An 18,108-nucleotide genomic window follows, 5' to 3' on the forward strand; every position below is an offset into this window, starting at 1 on the left:
GCCGAGCGGTCCGACACACTCGGAGCCATGTGTGTATTAGCAAGAGATTGGCTTAAATTTGTCGTCACATTAGAAGTTCAGAGTTGGGGAGCAGAGAGCGGTCATTAGAGTCTGTCAGTGTGTATTGTAGACAGCAAAGTGTCAGTAGAAGGGCTACATCTTCAAACATTTACATTATTGATTATTCTGATGAAGATTTTCTAATTTAATCATTGAATCTATAAAGATCCAGGGTCAAAGGTCGTGTCTTCAAATAGCTTCTTTTTTATTTGCTTCTGACCAACAGTCAAAATAATTTTTCATTTTTACATAAGAGATTATCTTTTTGTTTAAGCTGCTGCCAGATAATAATGTTAAATTAATGCACATTTTTTGCTTAAAGCCCCTGTGAGGAGTTTTTCACTGGTTATGAAACAGACTGACATTTTTTTTGTGATTACACTATATGAGCTACGAAAGCAAACCAGACCATCAGCGACAAGACTGATTATTTCTATGTAGTTATTTTGCCTATGTTGACATTTTCCAGGGCACAAATTTAAAGTGAGTGATACATATGGCTGTTAGCAGGATGAGATTTTTTGTTAAACGCCACCACTTAAGCATGAACAGGACAAAATCAGCAGAGAGATAAGAGGTACGGCTTTGTCCACAGGGGGCGCCAAAATCAACACAAACCAAAAGTTCCTAAAAAATATACAATACATAAATTAATTTCAATGTTTCTTTAAGTCATAGTTTGGGTTATTCTGGTGTTTCTGTGCTAACAAATATTTTTTGGACACTTTAAATCGTACTTTGTTTAATGAGTCTGTAGTTTAGGGTTAGGGTTAGATGCTTGTAAGTCTTTTATAACACAATGGACACAAACAGCATAACCACACAGCACTGCGAACCACTGTTCTTTATTTTCTGTGAAGTAGTACAGTTTTGTCAAAAGGTAAAAGTAAGGCACTGCCCACTGACACAGTTCACTCGTTAGTGAAAACATTAACAAAAATATATTAAATTCTCAAAAATAAATACATGATTATACCATCTGTATTAACTCCTATGGCCCAGCCTTAGTGGTCAATCGTTTTCATAGACATTATTATGATTCTTAAAAGAGTCATACAAAAATAAGGACCATTTAGTTGTTAAAGTCAGTTTCCCTTAGTGAGAACATTTATAGTGTTACATATCATGACGTAACAATGTAACAAGGTTCTTAATGCAACATTATCATCAATTATCAATTTTTTATAGATATTTCATATGAAGCTCTTTCTATCCTATATAGAATATATTTTCTGCATGCAATGCTTTCATAGTAAACCTCAGACACACGTATTGTACCTGGTGGCTTTAAAAATAAGAAATATATAAAGACTTTATATCAAATATAAAAAGAGTGTAACATTCATAACTCGATAATGCCACACATTTTATGTCATCTAAGTGCACAATCAACTTTTTAAGAAGATGAAATGTAGCAGATGCACGCAGCTCGTTCTGAAATGGTTTTCACAATCATCATTTCCACCATGTTTCCCTCGGGTCCTTCTGTCCATTCACACTTTGACTACGTCCAAAGGAACATTAGTGTTTTTAAAGAGTGAATGAGGCTGTCAATCACAGAGTGAGGATGGTGGGAGAGTGCAGGGAGTGATCTGATTGGTCCCCGCTGCTGCTGCTGCGGCGATGAGCGATCCCACAGGGTTGTGGGGCTTGAGATTGAGGGGTGTTTCCATGGTGTGATGCAGCATGTGAAGAGATGGAGGCACTGGTGTCCAGCGGGGCGGAGGGGTAGGTGAAAACCATGCCGGCTGTGAAGGTTGTGAGAGAGGGAGTGGATGTGAGGACCGGGGTGTGCAGTGACTCTGATTCAGTGACAGCAGCAGAGGAAGTCGATGCCACAGGCTTGCTGGGGATGGTAATCTTTGGTTTGGGCTTCACCATCTTAGCTAGCAGTTTGCTTGAGGGTCCAGGCCTCCTGGAGTCTTCCGGCTCCATCTTGATGCCTCCATAAGAGGAAACAGACGGATGTGGGTCTGAATCCGAATCAGAGTCCTCTATTTTACAAATGGGACGGTGAGCCTCCAGCACCAGCTCCAGCTTGTCTTTCTCCTTTTCTAGTTCAGCGATTTCCTTCTGTAAACGGGACTTTTCATCCTCCAGCTGGTCAGTTTCCTACACCCGGGGAAAACAGAGAAACACACACACACACACTCATTTAGCCCCTCTAATGCCTGACTGAGACCAATGCCTTGCACTTCAAACATTAATGTTACGACATTTATGCAATGCTCACTCACATTTTGCAGTGTGTCTGTCAGCTCCCGACGGCGATTGCGACATTTTGCTGCTGCCAATTTATTCCTCTCCCTTCTGATTCTGCGTCTCTCCATCTCTTCACGGGACAACTTTGAAGAAAGGGGGAAGAAAAAAGGTTAAAATACATAAAATAGGTTAATCAGACACAGTGATATGACAGAGTCAAGCTCTAAACCGCACTGAGTGTATAAAGTGTGAGTTTGAACCCATCTCACTTTGGGCGTAACTCTTATTTCTTAATATCAAATGTAGATGGAGACATGTTGGTAATCCAGCTCTGGCAACATGGCACCGGAGAAATACTACCACCATGTGTGAGCTCTGAGTCATCACAGCCATGGCGGCAGAATGATTTTGAAATGTCTGAGCTTTTGTAACACCCTGACTCTGACTCCATCCAGCGCCCTTCTGAATAATTACTGTTGATCCAATATTTCCCGCCCTATCTTGGTGATGAGTCACACTTAGACCCCAGTGGTGACTCAGGTATGAGTCACAGCCAATGACTTGCCCCTGTGAGTCACATGACAGTCCACTTCCTGTACTGTGAAATTACAACTCCAAGAACAAAACTGTGACGGGAATGCGTGCCAGCGTGTGCCCTGATGAAAGCAGAGAATTCAGACTGCAGTGCTGACGAACATGATGAGGTTCTTCAGGTTAAAGTTGCTTCACTTTAACATCTTTGCTATCTTGTTTGACACGTAACATCGCTCTGCTAACAAAAAGCAGATCTTTGCAAACAGTGTGTCACAGGTGATCATTTCACTGAGTCAACATTGACTCAAAGTAAACTCCATCAAAGAACATAAACAGTTTGTGCTTGTTGTGTGAGAGCAAATTTCCCTTTTTAAAATGTCCTTAGAATGGAAAGCTAACTTAACTAAAGCATTAGATAACATCTCTAAGTGATCTTATTCATCCTATTTCTTAATGGATTCAAGTGACGTCAGTCTAAAGGAAATTACACAGTTGTGTCAGACGATATTACAGGATATTACACACTAGTTACACAGATATGATTGAGCTACTGTCCACACCTTACTATCTGCACACCCTCTATGGAAAATATGAATCCTAACAGAGATACACTTCTTGTCTTCAAACAGTAGAAACAAAACAATTCCACAATCATCAGCGTATCTTAAAAACATGTTATTTGGCACTCTATATCTCCATTAAGTTTCAGTTATTAAGCTACTACAGTCTTACATGCTCGTCGTTCCTGCGCCTTGTGGAAGCTGTAGTGTGAGCAGCTGCTCTTATGACCCCTGGTCTGAGAAGATGTGGATGAGAAGGTGGTGGACCAAGCGGGCGAACCCCTGAGAGGGTGGGGTAAGGAGGTGCTGGAGAACGTGAAGGGCCCGGTGGATGCATGAGGGAGGGCTGGACCAGCCACTGGAGGTCCTGGTTGGTTGTGATGGCATTGAGGCTTGGTACGAACTGACTGCTGCCAGCCATTGTGAATTTCTGGGAAAAAGAAAATACGGATACATGTAGTCAAAACAAGTGTATTTATAGAGCAAATTTAAACATGTTTAAGGGCAAACATTCTACCCAAAAAAAGAGAAGAAATGTTGAGGATGAAATTTAGTGGAAAAGTACTAGCCTATACTATAACATGAGCAATACCACATATAAATAAAGTTATTATGTTATCTGAGGTCTAAATAAAAAGGAATTAAAGTGAAAAACACTAATGATTATTTATCATGATTCTGTTAAAGAAGATTGTATTTAACTTTTTATTACAGTTACATACAGTATAATAATCTAAATAACGACTCAAACGTTACATGTGACTTGACATGTACAGACTTACTACTAGTAGCTAGAATATAGTAGTAATTTTGTTTAATTTCATATTAAACTTACAGCCTACTTTACATTCTGATTGACCCCTTACTGTCAGGAATAACCTGTAACCCCGTTTAGTGAGAGCACACCTACCTGCTCCTGTTGTGTGGTGGAAGTGCTGTTGCTTCCCGGGGACGTGGAGTTTGAACCAGAGATGTTGCCTGTGTACGCCGGGTTGCCTCTTCCTTGATTCCCAAAGTTTCGATACATCCTTTCAATTTAAAATGTGAATAAAATGAAACCCAGATGTAGTTATAAAGTATTGAAGTACCACTGAAGTACTTTCGGCTCGAGTCTCGTGTGTCAATTCAAACTTGGGGCAAGCCCACCTTATTGCGGTAAATCGGTAGAGTCCAAACAGGCTCGTCTTCAAGGGGGAACGAGGAAGGAAATGTAGCCTCGCTTTTTTTCAAATCGCCTTAAAACTTCCGAAAACGACTTTCAGTGCGTCCTCTCGTCCTGAGTAATACATCCACAAGCCAAAGTCTGGGAGTGATTGAGAGGGTGAAAACTCTTAAAGCGGCTCCATAGGTACACCACGCCCCTCCGTACTTACGGGAAATAGTGCTGTCTGGAATCTCTCACGAATCTTACCACGTGCTCTGACGTCATTGACCATATTTGGTGAGAGTTTCCTCCAGAGAGTCTCAGCCGGGATCCCTCAGACAGAATCAGACTCTTCACTTCATGGACTGCCCAGAGGTTTCTGTTCTCTGATGCACAGGTTAAATACTATCTTCAGTTTCATACTCCAGTGTCACACATATTATGTTTTACTTAACATCGGGTTCAAGTTGAGTAAATATCTAATTAGTAAGTTTTTTTTTTAAAAGTATGGTTACTTAAATGTAAAATTAGTTACAGACATTTTTTACAGTATGTGTTAAAGATTGATCTCTTAAATTACAAAATGAAGATGGATTACTTTGTCTTTGTTGCTGCAAGCAGAAGCCAAGGGTTAGCTATATTTCTATTTAGTAATAAAAGGCATTTTTACAAAAGCTAAAAGTATGCTACTTCGTAAAACCTTATGTCAAGGTGAACTAATTTTAAATTCACACTGTTAAATGTCATACAGTAACATTAATTTAATGGATTCATATATTTAATTTCAATGTATGCATTTCTGCATTCTTTAGTAACCTAAATTCAAAGTTTCCAGTTTTAAATTTTGTTTCATTTCAGAAGTTAGAAATATCTTGAAAATATGAAAGCATTAGTATTTTTTCCACTACAATTATTAACTATAACGGCTTGTGTGAACAAAAGTTATGGAGTTTTTAAATGTTCTCCAAAAATGTAAAAATGATTTTATAAAACAAGGGTAGATTCCTACATTTCTTTCATCATGTACCTGTAAGGTCTATAAGAGCTAAAAATACTTCTATAATACTCATATCTTGAACATAAATTGAATGAATGTAGTGGGTGCAGATACAGTACTTCAGGATATGTGATGAGAAAGATTGTAAAGAGTGGGCAAAGCTGGGTGCATGTGCTTAATTGTGCTGAGGCTTTTGGCAGTCACTCTCACTTCACAAACCACATCAATGTGCACGCATGCCTGTGGAGATGAGTCAGTCAGTTGCCACAAAGCAGCTCGATTATTTCACCATCCGTTTCAACGACTGTTTTTTACTTACGAGCACAATATAGCACCTAGTACAGATTCAAAAAATGCATGCAGTAGATTTGTTGGGCTTAGTCTGACAGAACAGCTGCTGACCTTGCAGTCCCTGAGGACACAGTTCCCGGCAAAGGGTTGATTTCTCCGAGCTGCTGACTATTACACCAGTGTCTCACATTACTGCTAATACTTCTCCTAGGGAATAAGGATTGTCACTCATATTCTGAAAAGAGTCACAAAGTTAATTGGACAGACAGTTTTGAGTCCACTCTCTGATTCTCATCTCTGGAGAAATTCAGACATTGAATTGCAGGTTTCAAATTCTTCAAAACTTATGAATGAGACAAGAGATAGTGAACAAAAACTGCCTGGGGCATGATATTTAACAAAGCCTGTATACCTGTTACTCATCAGCCTATTTGACTGTAGCGTGTCAGATTTCAACAATATTACACCCTGTAATAATAACGAATCACATGCAGGATGTTTTTACAATGTGGGCTGGTATCATAAAAAGGAAATGTAGGGTAAAGGTGAGCGTCAGATGACTACAGCTTCAGGAATGCAGTGATGACACACTTTCTATGTCTCTTAATTGTGACATGTCACAACATGTTGGACACCTTTTCCCTCTGATAAAAATTTCATTCACCCCCTTGGCTGTTTTTTTATTATCTTTTATTTAAACAGGAACAGTCTGCTCAACACTGATGCCCACTTTGATAAATAAAACAAAGACTTTCTTTTTTCATGTACAATCACGTGTGTGTCACAGTCACAGTGTGAGTAAGTTGTTGTTTTCTATTTTACTCTGCATTTTCCCTCCAAAAGTTAACATTTTCTGGGGGAGACGGGAAAGTTAAAATTCCATTATGATTTACTCACCCTAAAAATCTCCATATGTATTCAAATACCCCACCCACACAAACCCACCCACACACACATGCTTCACAGAGCATGAGTGCTTCTTCACGCCAAATACTGTTAAAGTTAATTGGTTTAGTGGGTGGTGTAATTGTCAATGGGCACACCTATGTTCTTATGGTTGCACAGTGCAGCTTTGAACGTGCCTGAACCAAAAAAATTGTGATTAGATAAGGGTTTGTTTGTTTGTTACATAATGTTGACATATTGTATGTCTCCTAGTCATAATATCAACTAATGACTTAAATGTAAAAAATTAAATAATAGATGAAAAGTATTCAATTTTACAATAATCCAAATACAATACTTTTACTGCAAAAGTTTTGTAAATATTATTTGTTTTTATGTATTCACAATAGTACAAGTAAATTTCTAAAATCACTGTCTGTTAGGGGGGAGTTGATACAAGTAAATATCTTCATGAATAAGTGAATAATAAGTATGAAAAAGTCAAGACAGTAGTCCATTTTTTTAATTTGATCATTTATTGACTAACTAAATTTAACTATAAAAGCATTAGCAACTGACACATTTAGTACCTTTAGTAACATTAGTAACATTTTATGTTACGTTTTATGAACAGATGATGTTTTTCTATAGAAAAATCTTAATCTGCTGAGTATGTTGTTTACAATGTAACCACGTGGGATGCAGGGAACAGACTAAAAAGCAACATATTTCCATAAAATGTAAGGGCATAAGGCAACAAAGTGGCTAATACTTAAAGTACTCATCTAAAATGCAAGCACCTTAAAATTGTGCGTCAGTAGAGACTTTCAAAAGTATGAATATTAAGAAGTTATAGATTGTCAACAATACACTAGCCTTTAATTCATCCCATATTTTACAGAAAGGAAAAATCTTGACTTGCAACCCCACCTGGATTTGTTTACCCCTTAACCACTGTTTCTCTCAGTGTACGTTAATATTTATAATAAATATGCACATTTTGTTTTAGTATATCTGATATAATAAGGGAACTTGTGTTCTGTTATTTGTCTGCGTAGGAATGTATAAGGTTCTGGCTACCTAAAGTTTAAATATAACCTACATTGCTAACAGCTGTTGTACATGAATAGGAAATAGGAAGGAAAGTAAGTTTCAAACCTGGAAGTACAAGCATTGACTTTTAGCTGTGTGTGCGGATACAATTGTGTACTTTCAAGGTTTGTACTTACATCTGCTTCTGCCACGCAGGCACACTGAAGTCAACCAACCGCCGTGAATGGGTGGGATCATCCCGAACAGTCTGATAGCCACGTAGCTAGCTAACATCGTTAGCTGTGTAGGTAAGTGCTTCAAGCTCGTCATTTACTTCGTAACGATAACATTATACTTTAGACAAACTGTGTGTGTATTTTCAATTCTACTGTTTTATGTATTCATACAACATGTGCGGCTTAGCAAAGCATTAGTTAAAAATACGTTGTTATTAACTTAGCTCGATTGGCTAGGTAGCTAGCATCAACTGGCAGCAACAGTCGTTACCGTTAAATAAGTTTATACGTTACGTTAGCTGGGTAGCTAGCAAGTGTTAGCATACAAGTATTCAAGCTAGCCTCTTCTTGATATCTAGTACCAGTAGGTAGTATTGCTGTCAGTGTTTGCTGTTGCACAGTACTACAGTTCTTCATTTGGATAGCAAATCAAGATGAGGTATTGTATATGTATATGTAAAATTAGCTGATGGGTAGCTAACATGTAATTGTTGTTTATTTAAGCTAACGTCAGCGAAAGTCACGATGGACTTGCCACATCATGGGTACCGAGCAAGTAAGTGGACACATGAATCACCGTGTCACCATCATGTTATAATTTTTGCAATAAAAATGCCCCAAATCCACCCGTAACGTACACTTCCCTTTTCCATGCTAATACAAGGCACACACAGCTCTCACAGTGTTGTCACATGAGTGGCGATATTCACCACAATATTAAAGTTTATTGGGTACATCTAACGCAGTCTAACATACCTGTGCATAAATACACCAGACCAATGAAAATGAAAGTTTGTGACTTTTTGGTGAGTTGTGAAATAAAATAAAGTTCCTACATAAATTCGTCAAGAAAGTATGAATTACAGAGCTCCCCATTTATCTTGGTCATCAAAAAGCATTGTGTGTGTCTTGCTTACGGGAGAAACTTGATGATAGGAGTGATAGGATTAACATGTTAACCAATCAGGGTAGATTTCAGTGCATGTTTATATTTGTTGATAAGTTACTAAATAAGTCTTTTTAAGTTTTTATGAATATATATATTTTCAGTATAAACTAAAATGTCCTCTATGGTTTCTGTCCTGTCCCATCTTTTTCGCAGGCAAACAGAGAGGTCGTGCAGGCCCCCCCACAGCAGATTCTGTCCTGTTTGAGGACACCAGCGCTGCAGCACCAGCAATGAACAATCAAGGATACTACACTCCAGGGTACAATATGGGAGGACCCTCAAATGACATGCAAGGAGGTGCAGGAGGGGACAACCTGTTTGCTGACCCAATGGCCAACGCTGCAATGATGTACGGCTCCTCATTAGCCAACCAAGGAAAGGATATGGTAAACAAAGAGGTGAGGAAAAAAAGGATAATACACACAGCCTCCCTCATATTATATTATCAGACAAGTCTAAGTAGGAGTATAGAGTCATGTTATATTAAGCTATTTGCTTTGCATCTGTGAGAAACACAATAAGTTTTTTCAATGACACAATTTGAGGCTTTTCAAAATAAAAAACACTTTACAATCATATGTTTGCTATCCTTGAGATGATCTCTCTCCTGGAGCAGCTTCCTTTTTTAAACTTTCAACTCCTCTACAATACTGCTTTGTTGGATTTTCACTGACATCGACATTTATTGAACAATTGAAACTTTTATGCCAAACGGTTTCATTTTTGGTGGACAGGTTTTCAGTCATAAAGGCCATTTTCATCTGTGTTCTGATATAATATTGAAGCCAATGAGTTTTCTCACCCAGAAATAAAAGAAGAAAGAACATTTGTATAAATGCCCCTGGTTGGCACATTGATAAAACTGATGTTGCTCTACTGGATTGGCAACTTTGTTTTACAGGTGGTTCAAAGTATTTAGTGTCAAGCCAAAGTGATGCATAATCCTGAGGGCACAGCCTTCTTCAGAAATGTCTATGACTCAACTGTATTTATTAACTTTGATAGACTGGCACACCTTGTCTGTTAAGTAAATGTTTCTTCTTCCTTTGCCTTTCAGATCAGCAGATTCATGTCTGTGAACAAACTGAAATACTTCTTTGCCGTGGACACCAGATATGTAATGAAGAAACTAATGATCCTCATGTTTCCCTATACGCATCAGGTAATCAGTGTTTCATCCCGTCAGACTTTATTCTGTATCACTGTACAAGACAACGAAAAACATTTAAAAGTTAAAGACTACTTGATAACTTTCTCTGGCATCATACTTTAAACCGCTTATCATGTTGAAACCATGCAAACAAGATAACAAGCCACTTCTTGTGATTGCCGGAGTGTATACATTAGCACAATGAGGTCAGTTAATTCCCACACACTTGAACTCGCTCAGATTGTAAATTAAGTCACCACTCCAAACATTCTGTGCCCTGATAATGGATGAACTACACAATCTCTCCTTACAACAACAGGATCATGTAGTGTTCACTGCTTGACCTTTAATACTATGTACTTTAACATAGTATTTAGTCATTGTGATGTTCATTGTGCATAGAGTACCTAATGGCTGGGGGTTGAATAAAGGATAAAGTGTAGTGATATTCTATACTTGTATTATTATCCACAAACCCCAGGAAAAGACCAATACCAACATTGAATTGATTCTAATAAGTATGGCTTGTGTATAATAGATATAATAGTGCATACACCTGCTTGGATGGTTCTGTGTTTTGAAGTATGTCTTCCAACTTGGATTTGTTGCTGAGCTTTAAGTCGTAAAGTTGAAACAACATTGACACTAAGACGCACAATTCTATGTCACTCTACGTGAGCCGCAAGTAACAGTTACAACTTATGGGTGTATGGGTTTCACAGTATCACAGGCAGGGTGCAGAATAATACAAATATAGAATATTGCTGAGCTCATCTTTCAATGGTAGAAACAAGCTGTTAAAACATACTGATGAAGACAATGATGTCATTGTGCTTTAAGTGTGATTTATAACTCTGTATTTACTCCATTTATAATGGATCACTTATAATGCATCAACTGCTCTACTACTGCTGTTACCCATAATTTATCACATAAGCTTCAATCTGATGCAGTTTAAGTAAAATTTCATATCATGATGATTTTTACTATTTTATTGTTTAAGTGTGTTTTTTGTAAAGCCTTTCGGTAGCTACACGTATCATTTGTAGGTCACACTGTGAGACTGTGCTGAATGATTCATAATGTACCTGTCTGTTGTCGTAGGATTGGGAAGTTCGTTACCATCGGGACACTCCACTAACTCCTAGACAGGATGTGAATGCACCTGATCTTTACATACCAAGTAATTTTTTCTTTTAATATAAAGTTTTTGATAGCAGAGCCTTTATGGATTCCTGTGTGATGCATTAAGTATACTTTTTGTCTTGTAGCGATGGCTTTCATTACCTACATTTTACTTGCTGGAATGGCCCTGGGCATTCAAAAAAGGTGAGTAATGCCTCCTCATCTAATTTACTGTATGACGCACGATATCTACGTCTGTATCAAAAAGTTAAAAAAACAGGTGTGTATTGTCTTTGTGAAGGTTCAGTCCGGAGGTTCTTGGACTGTGTGCCAGCACTGCCCTCGTGTGGATGATCATTGAGGTCCTGGTGATGCTGTTGAGTTTGTACCTGCTGACAGTACACAGCGATCTCTCAACCTTCGACCTTATTGCCTACAGTGGATACAAATATGTTGGGTAAATGTCATGTTATATCATAAATATATATGATTCCCTTTTACTGAAGAAGAACATCTGTGTGATGGTTAGTTTTAGACCAAGCTCCAGTTTTTAGTGTATTCATTATTAAATGGATAAACTTTTAAATCATAGATGTAGATTCATTGATTCTGATCCAGCTTTGTGGTTAAAAGTCCCTTTGTGTGTAAGGCATTTTAAAATGTAACTACCCTATTTAACTACATTATAAATTAATATTGAGGTGGTCTGAAATATATAATTATTTTATGCCTCTCTTTCAGGATGATCTTCACCATGCTGTGTGGCTTAATGTTTGGCAGTGATGGTTATTATGTGGCCCTTGCCTGGTCCTCTTGTGCCCTCATGTTCTTCATTGTAAGTATTTTGGGTCCTTATTGACATCTTACATTATATTTTTAAATCTGAAGTATTTGAAACAGTGAAACCAATCCACTCTCTAGTCTTTATTTGCTCTGACGGAATCAGAATTTTTATATTGAACTACTTTCAACTGAAACTTTTATGTTACTCTTTAAGAAGCCTGTAAGGTTTGTGCTTGGGAAAATCTGGATAAAATGAAATCATATCTGTGTGTAAAATTATATTCCAAGTGTGTAAAACCTCAGGTTTATGCTTGAAGTTGTGATAAATACACTGTGTGATGTCTAGAGCAACAAAAATACATCAGCTTTAAGCATCATTGAGCTGTATCATGTGTTGCATTATAACTAGGTTTAAGGTTTAAAGGTCTTGTCTGTATTACCTGGTTTTGTAGCACTGATTATGTTTTCCATCCAAATGTTTCCTTTTGTAATTGTGCTTCACTCAAAATTGATCAAATTGATTCAGGAGGGAATCGTTTGAATATTTTTGGAAATATGATTATTCGCTTTCTTTATAAGAGTTTAATGAATGGGTCATTGCTACAGTAAATATGATGCTGGTTAGCTTAGAGTAGCCTCTAAGACTGCAAACAGTTGGAGACAGCTAGTATGAAGTTTTGTAGTTACAAGAAGTAAGAGGTCCTTGCAAGGAAATCTTGCTCATCTTTTCCTTTAATGGACTTAGTTTTGTAACTTTATGTTTTCATCTTCACAGGTTCGATCTCTGAAAATGAAGATCCTTCCTTCTCTCTCCTCGGACTCCATGGGAACTGCATCAAGTGCCAAACCTCAATTCCGCCTTTATATCACCGTGGCTACTGCAGTCTTTCAGCCCATCGTCATATACTGGTTAACCTCTCACCTGGTCAGGTGACCGAGAGGAATTTAATCACCTGAAGTCCAATTGTATTGGACCCTCAAAATGTTTGCTGAGTGTTTGTACACCTGCCTTTCTATGCTCTTTTGTCAGTAAACTCAAACATATGTAGACGGTGTTAAACTGCAGCGTGTGTTGAACTTGTCAGGTGGACAAGTTCATAATTCAAAGGTTTGACTGATTTAACTATAGAGTGGGACATAGAAAATGTCTCACTGGAAGACTGTTGTTTTCCACCATGAGTGTACAGTAACATGAACAAATGCTTACTTTTGGCCACCTAACTTTGTAAACAAGGGCTGTCATTGGGAGATGTGTTAAGTCAAAACTAAGATTCAGTTCAAATTTCCTTTTTATATTATGTCGATGGACATGTTTTCCAGTATTTACACACCACACAGACAGAAATGTACATTACACCAGTGATTCAAGTGCCACGTTTCTGGTATGGTAATGTTGCATTGTTCCCGTTCCTCTTGTGAGTCCTGAATTTTATTTATCTACATTTGACAAAGCATGAACGTGTTTGGATTTTTTGTAGAAAAAAAAAAAATATATTTAGCTTTGTGCATTAAGTTTCAACCGTTTCTGATATTTTGTTCTATGTAAAGAGTAATATATTATTTGTCATAATTCTATTTCTAAAGAAAGTACCAGAGCTCAGCATTTGCTCTACAGTCAGTGACTGAGACAGATTTATGTTGCAAGTTATACAGTTGTTCCCATAGCTGGAAAGTAAGTGAGATTTAGATTTACTGTGATTATGAACAATTTTGAGGTACTGGCATTTTGCGAGAGAATTATTATTTTATGAGAATTTATGTTGACTCCAACTACATTTCAGAGAGAAATCATTTCTGTTTTTACAGTAAGTGTCTTCCACAGTTACATGCAAGTATAAAGTCACAAGTTCAGACTAAGTTTTTGTAGGCTAGGCATAATAGTAAACACACAAAACACAACGCATTGTGTCTACCCAATGTCCCCAAATCCTACTTTTGGCTATCACTTAGAGTTATGTTGTACCATATCTCTATTGTCATGGGCCAGTACTGGTATACTGAAGTATTTTCACACTGCAGTCATTATACTTTTATATTACAAAGTAATAAATGGGCCATTTCATAGCTGGCAGTTTGGTAGCACTATTGTACTGCTGGTTCTGCCGTTGTAGTAATTATTTTACGAACCCTGTAGGCGCGCGCCTGGGAGCGCGTGCACGGCAAAGCGTCCTTTTGGTATCCATGGAAACCTCAGACGGCAACAGACCACGGAGGTAGAGGTGTCCGACTCCGAAACTAGTTTTGAACCTCTGAAATTCATCATAAACTTTTGAACAACGTGTTATGGACATTTAAAGAGCCCTGAATTCTGCCAGAAATATTTCCTTGTTCATTTGGTGAGTACCTGGTTTATATTATGCATTTGAAGCACTAGCTTACACCAGCGAGTGGGTTACCTGTGAGAGGAAAAGGCGGCTTTCTTGACTAAATGAAACTTTATATTGTTCCGCCATTTGCCTACTGAACTGCATTGTAGAGCCATGTGGCTTCACACAGGTACGCTACGAACATTCACAGCGTTGTGTATGTATTAGATTTTACACGCAATGGGTTTATTATTAGTTTATTGGAAGCCTTTCATCGATGTAAGCACACCTTTACTGAGTCTAGGTACGAGCCATGACTCGCTGAGAGAGCTGCACCTGTCCACTGTCCTCGCTCTATATATTAATCCTGAAGCCTGTAGTAAGTCTGGACTCTGATCGTTTGAGTTAGTGGATGCTCAGCAGAGGGGAACACAGAGCTAACATTTAACTGGATCAAGCTCTGAGGTTTTCTTTTCTCATTTTCCATCATTACATTAAGTTTAAGTTAGACTGTGAAACTATTTTGTCTGTTTTTAAATATATGGTACAGTTCTTTCAAAAATGTAAATATGTAACACCCTATATATTGTATGGCTTTATACTTTTAATATGTATTTTACAAATTGTATTTACCACCTCCTTTTATGTACATAAATACTTTTGTTTACCTTTATTTTACTTGTTACTTAGCTGTGTTTCTGTTTCTACTGTGTCTATGTAAGTTTATTGAGAACAACGAAACAGGAATCTGACTTGTATACGTACACATACTTGGACGATAATAGTATTCTGAGTGTAATCTGAAACAGAAATATTGTTTTCTGTTTCTGTGTTATTTCTATATTGTGTCTGTCTACTCTATATGAAGATGTAGCCCTACATTGCATTGTGCTGTCCGACCTAGAAGAGGGATTTCTGATTTGCATTTGTGATTTGTGATTTTGGGCAACATAAATTAAACTGACTTGACTTCAGTTGTTTTTTAATCCTGATTTCTGTTGTATCTTTCAGCAGTGACACCAATTAGAGACCCTGGAAGTTCCCTCCTTGGAGAGAGATGGAGAATAGCTGTCACACACTGCCTCCCCCGTCACCATGTCTGACCACTTTTGAAGGATCGCTGCCTTTCTCCTCCTCGCTGCAGCCGACCTGCTCAAATGGCCATGTGTCGCTCCCACTCTCACCCATTTCATTCCCCCCGTCCCCTTCCTCACTGTCTCCAGCTACAGCAGAGTCCAGTCACTCTTCCTCCCCTCTTTCACACTGCACAGCGTCTCTGTGTCATGAGGGACAAAACATTCAGAGCCTCAGCCCTTCAAACATATCTGACCAGGACGACCTGACCTGCCTTAACTGGCTCCATCAGAGGGGCGACCTACTGCCACTGCAGCCTCTCCCCAAAGTGACACCACTGCCTCAGCTAGAGCCCTCGCAGCCCACCCAACCTCTTCCTCCGGCCTCGTCCAAGCCCCCATACTCCTTCAGTAGTCTGATTTTCATGGCAATAGAAGATTCGCCTGACAAGAGGCTTCCAGTGAAAGACATCTACGAGTGGATTGTCAACAATTTCCCTTTCTACAGGACGGCCTCCGGCGGCTGGAGGAACTCTGTCAGACACAACCTGTCCCTGAACAAGAGCTTCCGCCGCATTCAGAGGGACAAGAGCCAGGTAAGGACATGACTCACGTTTATCACAAAAGCAACAGATTCACATAGTGAGATTGTGTTTATTTTACTGTGCAGAAGTTCAAGTGTTCACATCTGAAAGTATCCATTCACTGAAATGTCCCTGACTAACTGATTCCAGATGTGTTGCTCACAAGTCAGCAGTTATACAACCCCACACAATTACAATTAAGGCCACGTATTTTAAAGCTGTTGTATGGACTAATGTGTCAGAGTTGCTTAAGTTGCATTAATGGTGTGTGTGTTTGTGTCTCAGTCAGTGGGGAAGGGATCTCTGTGGTCTGTGTGTCCAGAGTATCGGCCGGCGCTCCTCGAGTTGCTGAGGAAGACCCACAGTTATCACAGCACCAACAGTAATCTGATAATGAAGCCTGTACTGTGAGTACGATCACACAGTTTTAATATGTTCCACTAAATTCAAAGTTAAAAATACCTTTTGAGCAGCTGTCAGAGCTCCTTACACGTGGGAGCTAAAAGTTGACACTAAAGAATATTTGATCTGTCAAGTTTACTTTAACAACTACAACAAAAGTGCCAAACTCAGCTTTCTCCGAAAATTTAGAATTGTCTTCTTTTCAATTTTCAAAAATATCTTTGGATTTTGGACTATTGGTATAAAGAGATCTGTTTACAGATAAACTACTTGATGAACTAATGGTAAAATAAGCAGAAAACAATCATTAAATGCAGCCCTAACATACTTCAGTAAGTAAGTTTTTGTGCTGACGCAGTATTTTGTTTTCAGGTAATGCAGACATTTTACTGAATTGAGTAGTAGAAAATATAATTCTCCAGAATAATTCTGCATTTGACTGACACTCTCTCACCGAGGTGTATTCTAAACAACATTAATAAAGTTGTCTAACTGTCTCTCCGTGTTGTGTGCAGGTTGGCAGGAGCTGAAATCGGTCTGCCTGCAGTGTGTGACTCTCTTGATATCTCAGGTTAGTGATGGTAATGAGACCCCCAGCATGTTTGTGTCTCTTAATTACCACAAGAACAAACATATTTGACCTTTTATAAATGATTTTTATTCGTCAATATTTTATAAATGGAGTAGCAGCTCTGTGTGACGGTTTTATCACCTGCAGCTTTTATCCTGCTCTGCAGCTTTCTCAGCATGCAGCATCGTTCCTGTGTTTGTGTGCTGTTGTCATGGCAACAACCTTCTATTACCTTGGCAACACAGCAATAGCCTAGCTTGGCTCCTTTATGTCCCCCTGTTTTATTTCAGAGCCTATGAGCTACATGTGCTTACTGAAGTATGTGACCGTTGTATAAAGTTATTAATATTTATTTCACTTTTTGATCCCTCATCTCCCACTTCTATTGTTTTTTTCTCTCGTGCAGATCCTCTGTCTCACTCCCTCCTCCTCTCCTCGCTCTCACCCCAACCCCTGACCAATGACAACCTCTCTTTCTCTGAGAACCCAACATGCCCTTTGACCCCGGATCACGAGGAGCTAGTCACCATGGAGTCGATGGACTACCAGCAGGAGGAGGTCTGTGAGGAGATGGAGAAGGACCCCCTGTCAGACAGTGGCTACATCGAGTTACACTACTACCAGTCACAACAGTACCAGTACCTAGTGCTGCCCGGGGACACCGAGCTCGACCTGGAGACCGTGGAGATCCTTCAGCTGGACGCAGAGGCGCAGGAGGCTGCTGGCTCGCTGCTGGACCTTGCAGGAGGCGGATATTAATGTTATATCTCATTTAACAAATCACAACTGATGCAACGCTTCAGTCCACTAAGACAACCGACAGACACTGGGATTTATGTTCTAGAGTCTGAAGTGATAATGGATGTATTGATGATGTTTGTCAAATCGACTGCTTCTTCCTCAGACGCTGACACTGCCTTAAGCCTGTGTTCTGTTTAGTAGTTAGCTAAAAATATATATCAACTTATTGATGGACTAACAAGACTCTGGATCACATTAATGCTCATGTATTCAGGCACTTCCAATGCACAAGAAGACTGACATATAGTCATGACTGATCAAAAATATGGATAAAATTGTGCTCTGAGAATTTAAAGTATTAATAGAGTGTCTTCAACAGGTTTTTAGGATTTGCACTGTGATTTTCTAAACATAAAATTTACTCTCAGGGGTTCAAGCGCTGCTTCCAATTCAAGTAAAGTTTCCCCAGTTGAGGAATATTTA

General features: G+C 38.8%; 3 protein-coding genes across 3 annotated transcripts; 2 read left to right on the forward strand and 1 right to left on the reverse strand.

The window, feature by feature from the left end:
• Positions 1 to 889: 889 nt before the first annotated feature.
• On the reverse strand, positions 890 to 4,656 carry fosl1a (FOS like 1, AP-1 transcription factor subunit a). The gene is made up of 4 exons (XM_069670630.1): positions 4,267 to 4,656; positions 3,529 to 3,786; positions 2,298 to 2,405; positions 890 to 2,172 (listed from the first exon to the last, which is right to left on the reverse strand). Exons 1-4 carry the CDS (start codon positions 4,381 to 4,383, stop codon positions 1,615 to 1,617), a joined length of 1,041 nt encoding a protein of 346 aa, XP_069526731.1. The 5' UTR covers positions 4,384 to 4,656; the 3' UTR covers positions 890 to 1,614.
• A 3,284-nt stretch (positions 4,657 to 7,940) lies between these two features.
• On the forward strand, positions 7,941 to 13,419 carry yif1a (Yip1 interacting factor homolog A (S. cerevisiae)). The gene is made up of 9 exons (XM_069669931.1): positions 7,941 to 8,013; positions 8,446 to 8,497; positions 9,044 to 9,288; positions 9,948 to 10,052; positions 11,145 to 11,223; positions 11,312 to 11,369; positions 11,467 to 11,622; positions 11,907 to 12,000; positions 12,724 to 13,419. The coding sequence occupies exons 2-9, from the start codon at positions 8,467 to 8,469 to the stop codon at positions 12,880 to 12,882; spliced, it is 927 nt and encodes a 308-aa protein (XP_069526032.1). The 5' UTR covers positions 7,941 to 8,013; positions 8,446 to 8,466; the 3' UTR covers positions 12,883 to 13,419.
• Positions 13,420 to 14,428: 1,009 nt separating this feature from the next.
• LOC138598538 (forkhead box protein N3) lies at positions 14,429 to 17,643 on the forward strand. Its single transcript, XM_069670333.1, has 5 exons — positions 14,429 to 14,444; positions 15,478 to 15,923; positions 16,197 to 16,318; positions 16,829 to 16,884; positions 17,291 to 17,643. The coding sequence occupies exons 1-5, from the start codon at positions 14,429 to 14,431 to the stop codon at positions 17,641 to 17,643; spliced, it is 993 nt and encodes a 330-aa protein (XP_069526434.1).
• Positions 17,644 to 18,108: the final 465 nt, after the last annotated feature.

Source organism: Semicossyphus pulcher, unplaced genomic scaffold (assembly GCF_022749685.1).
Source record: "Semicossyphus pulcher isolate SPU_LCO1_2020_fin unplaced genomic scaffold, fSemPul1.0.p SCAF_2, whole genome shotgun sequence".
NCBI lineage: Eukaryota > Metazoa > Chordata > Actinopteri > Labriformes > Labridae > Semicossyphus > Semicossyphus pulcher.

What these genes read in the sequence shown, in the direction of transcription:
- fosl1a (XM_069670630.1), bottom strand. Translation starts at nt 4,383, where the DNA reads ATGTATCGAAACTTTGGGAATCAAGGAAGAGGCAACCCGGCGTACACA. An exon ending in GGCGCAGGAACGACGAGCAT is followed by an intron (nt 2,406 to 3,528) that starts GTAAGACTGTAG and finishes CTTTCTTCAAAG; the next exon opens with TTGTCCCGTGAAGAGATGGA. An exon ending in TGACAGACACACTGCAAAAT is followed by an intron (nt 2,173 to 2,297) that starts GTGAGTGAGCAT and finishes CCCCGGGTGTAG; the next exon opens with GAAACTGACCAGCTGGAGGA.
- yif1a (XM_069669931.1), top strand. Translation starts at nt 8,467, where the DNA reads ATGGACTTGCCACATCATGGGTACCGAGCAA. An exon ending in ACATCATGGGTACCGAGCAA is followed by an intron (nt 8,498 to 9,043) that starts GTAAGTGGACAC and finishes TCTTTTTCGCAG; the next exon opens with GCAAACAGAGAGGTCGTGCA. An exon ending in GTGCCCTCATGTTCTTCATT is followed by an intron (nt 12,001 to 12,723) that starts GTAAGTATTTTG and finishes TCATCTTCACAG; the next exon opens with GTTCGATCTCTGAAAATGAA.
- LOC138598538 (XM_069670333.1), top strand. An exon ending in TTCAGAGGGACAAGAGCCAG is followed by an intron (nt 15,924 to 16,196) that starts GTAAGGACATGA and finishes TTTGTGTCTCAG; the next exon opens with TCAGTGGGGAAGGGATCTCT. An exon ending in TGACTCTCTTGATATCTCAG is followed by an intron (nt 16,885 to 17,290) that starts GTTAGTGATGGT and finishes TCTCTCGTGCAG; the next exon opens with ATCCTCTGTCTCACTCCCTC.